Source organism: Vicugna pacos, chromosome 19 (genome assembly GCF_048564905.1).
Source record: "Vicugna pacos chromosome 19, VicPac4, whole genome shotgun sequence".
Classification (NCBI taxonomy): Eukaryota; Metazoa; Chordata; class Mammalia; order Artiodactyla; family Camelidae; genus Vicugna; species Vicugna pacos.
This window is the reverse complement of record NC_133005.1, coordinates 24,386,950-24,392,949: the sequence shown is the minus strand read 5'-3', so window position 1 is coordinate 24,392,949 and position 6,000 is coordinate 24,386,950. Positions and strand designations below refer to the sequence as shown.

The 6,000-nt window shown below is 67.6% G+C and overlaps 1 protein-coding gene across 1 annotated transcript in view; it reads left to right on the top strand.

Moving 5' to 3' along the window:
- The first annotated feature begins 924 nt into the window (after positions 1-924).
- The window catches only part of NOL4L (nucleolar protein 4 like), a 117,743-nt gene continuing 112,667 nt past the window's right edge, over positions 925-6,000 (top strand). Inside the window, exon 1 of the mRNA XM_072944014.1 lies at positions 925-1,423. Coding sequence (XP_072800115.1) covers positions 1,103-1,423 — 321 coding nt within the window. The 5' untranslated portion in view covers positions 925-1,102. The remainder of the gene's footprint in view (positions 1,424-6,000) is intronic.

Genomic DNA, 6,000 nt, shown 5'->3' with positions numbered 1-6,000 from the left:
CTGGCCTGAGGGAGGCCACTGGTCAACGTCGACGACTTCCCTGGGGCCTGGAGCTGTCCCAGGGCAGTGGGGCTGACAGAGGCAAGGCCGCCCAAACTTTGGGGAATTCGATGGGAAGCGAGAGGGGAGGAAGTTTGGGGGCCCCCGAAAGGCGGCGGTTTGGGGTTCCCCAGGGGAACACTGCTCCTCTGGCGCCGGGTTCGCACAGGGGCGGTCAGGCCAGTTTGCCCACAGGAAGGGAAGGGGCTCTGCCCTGTACCACCCGCGCCGGGCTAAAATCGGGCGGGGCCGCCTGGAAAGGCAGGGACGCTTGTGGCCCGGCACGGTCTGCGCCCGACTCCCTGCAAGACCGCCCGGTCCGGGCGGAGAGCGGCCTGCGAGGCTCAGGGCCAGGCCCGGCCAGAGGGAACTCGGTCCCTGGGCTGGGCACTGCGCGCCTGCGGCTCTTGCCCTCCTGGCGGCTGCGGGCGCGGCAGCCCCTGCGCCCCCAGGGGCCGGGCCGGGGCGGGGGCTGGGCCCCGCGGGCGGGCGCGGGAGGGGGGACGGCGGCTAAGGCTGCGACGCTCTAACAGGTGGGATCCCGCGGCGTGGTGGAGGCGGGCGCGGGAGGAGGAGGAGGAGGAAGAGCAGCGGCAGCGGGAGCCTGAGCAGGAGCAGGATGAGCCGCGCGAGCTGACAGCCGCCGCCGCCGCCCGCGCCCAGGCTCGGTCTCGCTCCCCGCGCCCGGGGCCGCTCCCCGCCTCCCGCCTCCCCCGGCCGCCCGCGGGGCGGCCCGCCCCCTCTGCACCTCCGGGCCCGAAGCTGCCTCCATCGCTCCTGCATCCCGGCCAGGGGGGAGGAGGAGGCGGAGCAGGAGGCGAGCCGGAGCCGCCGCCGCCAACGCCGCCGCCGCCGCCGCCGCCGCCCGAGCAGGACAGAGCGCGCCGCAGCCCCGCGCGTCCGGCCGCCGCCCGTGCCCATCAAGCAGCCGCGCCGGAGCCACACCGCGGGACAGCCCGGGCCGCGGCGCGCCTCGGCTCGGCTCGGCCCAGCCCAGCCCAGTCCCGGCACCGGGCGGCCCGGCGGCCGGCCCGCCCCCGAGGGCGCCGGGCGCGGCGGGAGGATGCCGAAGCCGACGCTGCTGCTGCGCGGGGGCTGGGAGCGCGAGCGCAGCCCCGGGGACTCGGAGCTGGGCCGCCAGTTCCGGGACTGGTGCCTGCGCACCTACGGCGACTCGGCCAAAACCAAGACGGTGACACGCAGCAAATACCAGCGGATCGCCGAGGTCCTGCAGGGCGGTGGCGGGACCGGCGCGGGCAGCGGCCCGGCAGCCGGCGAGAAAGGCAAGTTCCAGTTCTGGGTGCGCTCCAAGGGCTTCCGCCTGGGCAGCGGCCGGGAACCCAAGATGGGCCAAGTGGTGTATGTGCCGGTCAAGACGGGCTCGGTGAGTGCGCGCGCGGCTGCCGCGGGCCAGTCCCGCCGCGGGGCTCGGGGCGGGCGGGGGCGGGGTGGGGGTGTGGATGTGTGTCCGAACGTGTGTCCCTGAGGTTGTCCGTGGGTCTGGCCCGCCCGAGACGCACGCGTCCCTGCTCACCCGTCCGCCCCAGCCCGCCCGGGCAGCGCTCCGGGTTCGGGGCGTCCCAGCCCCCCTCTGCGCCGCTGCCCCGGCCGTGGCCGTGCCGGGCGGGCTGTCCCGGGCTGCTCACCCCAGCATGTTCCGTCCTCCCGTCCCCTCCCCCCGCCAGCAGGCGGCTGCTCCGAAGCCCAAGCCTCCCCCCGCCCGCCCCGGGGCTGCCTGTCCCGGGCGCCTCGCGCTCCCGCCCCCGGGCCGGCTGGGCGGTGTGTGTGTGTGTCTGTGTCTGTGTGTGTGTGTGTCTGTGTGTGTATGTGAGTGTGTGTGTGTGTGTGGAGGGTGGTGCCGCGGGAGGGGGGGACAGGGGCAGCCACGGGACGGGGAGTCCGCTCGGCTTCCCAGCGCCAGGGGAGGGGGCCCGCCCGGGTACTGTCTCCCCGACCCCACCCGGGGCTGGCCCGGGGAGGGGCAGCCCGAGCCGCAGCCTGGCGCAGGAGCAGCCTCCCGCGGGTGGGTGGGGCGCCCCCTCCGCCCCCCGGGCCCCTAGCTCCCCCCTCCCTGGGACGGGGGCGGCCTGACCTATCCATCCCCTCCCCTCCCCCGTCCGCGGGGCCGGCCCGGTCCGGGCGGGGTGGCGTGGGGTAGGGGGCGGGGAACCGCAGCCGCCGAGAGGGAGGAGGCGGGCGGCCGGGCGGGGGCGTCCCCTCCGGCCCGGGGCGCCCTGGAGAGGGCGTGCGGCGCGGGCCCCGCGGCTCCCCCGCCGGGACCTCATTGTTCTGCAGCGGGTGGGGGCTGGGGGGGGCGGCTGCTCCCGGGGCGCTGCTGAGCTTTGAACTTTCCGTCGCGGAGACCCTCCATTAGTACGTTCAGCCCCTGGCCCGGCCGGGCCGGGCCAGCCTCCCTCCCTGCCCCCCTCGCTCCCTCCCCGGCCTCGCCCGGCCCGAGCGAGCAAGCGGGGCCGCCCCGCGCCGGCCTCCCTCCCTCCCTCGCTCCCCCGCTCCCCCCTCCGTGCTCCTCCCCCGTCCGGCCGGCCCGCCCCGCGCTCAGCCCAGTCCCCGGCCGGAGCGGGCTCTTCACACACAATTGATTCGGTCGTTACGAAAAGTGCACTTGTCCCCTCCCCCTCCCCCTCCGGCGGCCGCCCGGGCCCGGCCCGCGGGGTGAGGGGGCCGCGAGGGAGGGAGGCGGGAGCCGGGGAGCGGATCCGGAGGCGCCTCCCCCCGCGCCCAGGGGACGGGGCTGCAGGCCGCGGGGAGTGGGGAGCCGCGAGCGCGGAGGGCGGGCGGCCCATCTGCGAGGAGCGCTGATAACCGCGCCGCTGCCGCTGCGGCCGCCAGCAGCCCATCTGCGCCGCTGCCGCCTCCGGCCGGACCCGAAGCAGGGGGCCGGGCCGAGGGGCGCGCCGGGGCCGGTTTCCCGGAGGGGGAGGCTGGGATAGTGTCCCAACCCTCTCGAGTCAGGGACCTCCCAGCCTAAATCAGTGCTCTCTGCCAAACCAAGGGAGTCTGGGTCATTGTCCCCTCCCCCATCGAGTCAGGGACCCCCTCCCCCAGCCCAAATTAGTGCCCACTTTCCCACATGGGCAGTAAGGGTCATTGCCTCTCCCCTGCCTAGGTCAGCCGTCCCCATCCTGCCAGTTCCGCACCCTCCTCTGTTCTCCCCCATCTTGGGCTAGTGTCCCCAGCCTAAGTGTGGTTTTTTTGAGGTCAGTGACCCACCAGATGGTTGGCTGGGTCCATGCCCCTCACCCTGGGTCATTGCCCTCAGATATCCAGGCTTCCCAGGTCAGTTAGTGCCCCCTACCCCACCCCATTCTGGTCATCTCTCTCCAGGGAGCTGGAAGACTTGGCCCAACCTCCTTGTTAGTCTCAGGCAGGAGCCCCCACTCCTGGAGTTGGGGGGCAGGTGACCATCAGACATGGCAGCTGGCTCACCGGTTCTCTGTGCTGGTGGACCTCTCCTCTAGGGAGTGGGTGTCATGGGGCCGTCAGTCCCCCTACCCGCTTAGCCACACAGCTGTCAAGGCGGAGCAAGTGCATACATGCCCATCCAGGCCACATGCAAACTGGGTGCTAGGCCTGGGCTCCAGGTCCTGCCAGCCCAGCCAGTCCCTTCAGATCCTCCGTGAGGCCCACGCTGACCTGCCTTGCCTGGCAGCAGGGGCCTCAAAAGACTCCACCCTGGCTGCTGGACCAATAATAAGCCCTCCCAAGGGACTACCTGCCTGGGAGGCAGAGAAAGAGAACCCAAGCCTCCCTGCCCAGGCTGCCAGGGGGATGACAAACACAACAGACATGCCCTCCTGCGACAGCCCACCCCTCAAGCTACCCACGCCCACCTGCCTGGTCCGCTGGTCCCCAGAGAGCCTGTTAGTTACCTGCTACTCCCTCAGCCAAGCGGAGCCAGCCACAGGAGATGCCCTTAGTCCTGCCACCCCCAGCTCCAAGCACCTTCCTGGGGCTCAGTTATTATTTTTACATTTTCATTTTCCTTTTCACTGATCTAAGAGGAACAAATCCTGCTGGGAATTCTGGGGCAGCCATGGCCTCTTCCTGGGAGGGGCTGAATGGGACCTTCTTTGAAAGGTGCAAAGGACATCTCCTACCTTGACTGGCTTACACACACACACACACACACAAAGTTAAAGTTATCATTGCCTCTACTCTGGTGGCAGTGGGAGAGATCCTGTAGTTTTGTCCTGAGTGGGTTTTTGTGAAGGTCATAGGGTCATAAACCTTTGTCTGAGACATTTGTTTAGCATCCACAGGCCTTGTGGGGGCACTGAGGCATTGGAGTGGGTTGGACTCTGAGCCTGTTCCGGGGGCACCAGGGCACCCAGCTGGTGGGGGTGGTAGGCATAGCTCAGGATCTGGTCAAGAAGCCCACCGAGACTCCAAGGGAGGGCAGGCAGGCAGGCAGAACAATTTCAGGGAAGAGAGGGTGTGGGAGTTGGGGCATCCAGCCGCTGAACCAGGGCCCCCTGGGCCCCTGTGTGGGCTTGGGTCCCCAGGGTGGCCGTGGTGTGTCATCTTTCTTCCATGTTGCTCTCTGGCTGCCCCCTCTGTAGGCCCCTTTTCCTCCTCCCACAGCCATATGTGGTGCTGTGGTCGGGGCCCTTCCGAGTCCCGGCCGCGGAGGGTCGATGATCTGACACCACTTGTCCTGTCCCATCTGGCCCTGAGCTTTTCTGGGTGTATGTGACAAAGGCTTAATCTGTCCGGAGGGGCCCAGGGCGGAGAGGAGGGCGAGGGGAATTACACTCTGCCGGGGCCTCCTGCAGCTGGGGCCTGGCTGGGGGTGGGGCAGGGCGGGGGTCGAGTAGAAGCTCGGGTGTTGGTGTGGGGGGAGGCAAGTTGGTCTTCAGTTTGCAGGTTGTCACAGGAAATAGAAGTGGAGGCGGAGGGCTGAGGGCTGAGGGGAGGAGGGCGGAGTCCTCCATAGCGCTGCATGGGGCGCTCTGGGGATAAGACCTTTCTATGACAGGAGCCAGCCGGGCCCTCCTAACGGGGCAAAGCCTGGTTAGGATTTATTATTTCTTGCGTTGGGCCTGCTTGGGCCTCTGTGGGCTGCCAAGCAGGGGAAGCAAACCCCTCGGAGGCAAGACCCTCCGATTCCGTTCCAGTGTCGGCCACAAAATGAACCAACCCCTTTCCTTTTCCTCTGGTCTCTCAAAACAGGGCTGTCCCGGGGCCTGCAGGGGCCACAGGTTGTGTCTGGGGCAGGGCCCTGGGATCCTTGGAAATGAAGGTTCTCAGCCCAACTGTGCCATCTTCCAGATGGGAAAACTGAGGCCTCGAGAGAGGGTGTTTCCGTTGGTGGGGAGCCAGGACTAGAATGCAGACCTCTGTGCTCCATGGAGGCTTCCCCTTGGGTCCATCACATGCCAGGAATCCCCCCATTAGAGCTCCGTCCCCCAAGGGGAAATGCCAGATTGCCAAACTCCACTCTCGGCACCAGGCTTTTGCGAGCCAGACCCCAGGTGTTCCGCTAGCCAGATTGACTAATGGTGGTCTTTTCCCAGTTTGCAGACAACGTTCATTTAGCAGAGAGCATTTTCACTGTCTTCAGCCTTTCTCCCCAGAGCTTTTGTGTAAACCTTTGGCACCTGCGGCCGCTGCCCTGGGCGGGAAATGGCCTCTGACTTAGCACAACATAGTACATGCTGTGACCTTCAGTTGAATCTCTCAGTATTTCCTACTTTTCTCTAAACTGTCACATTAGTGACCCTTCCTGAGTCACCTACTGTGTGCTTGTCCCTGTGCATCAGGTTCATATGGCAATACTGTTATCACTGCCATCCTTCAGATGAGTAAACTGAGGCTTAGGGAGGTTCAGAACTTCCTTCAGGCCACACCACTGACAGGATACCCTAAACGTGGGTACCGCCTGTGCATGCCTCCATTCTGATCCTGTCCGAGGTGTTTTATAGCCTGATCCACTTTGAAAGC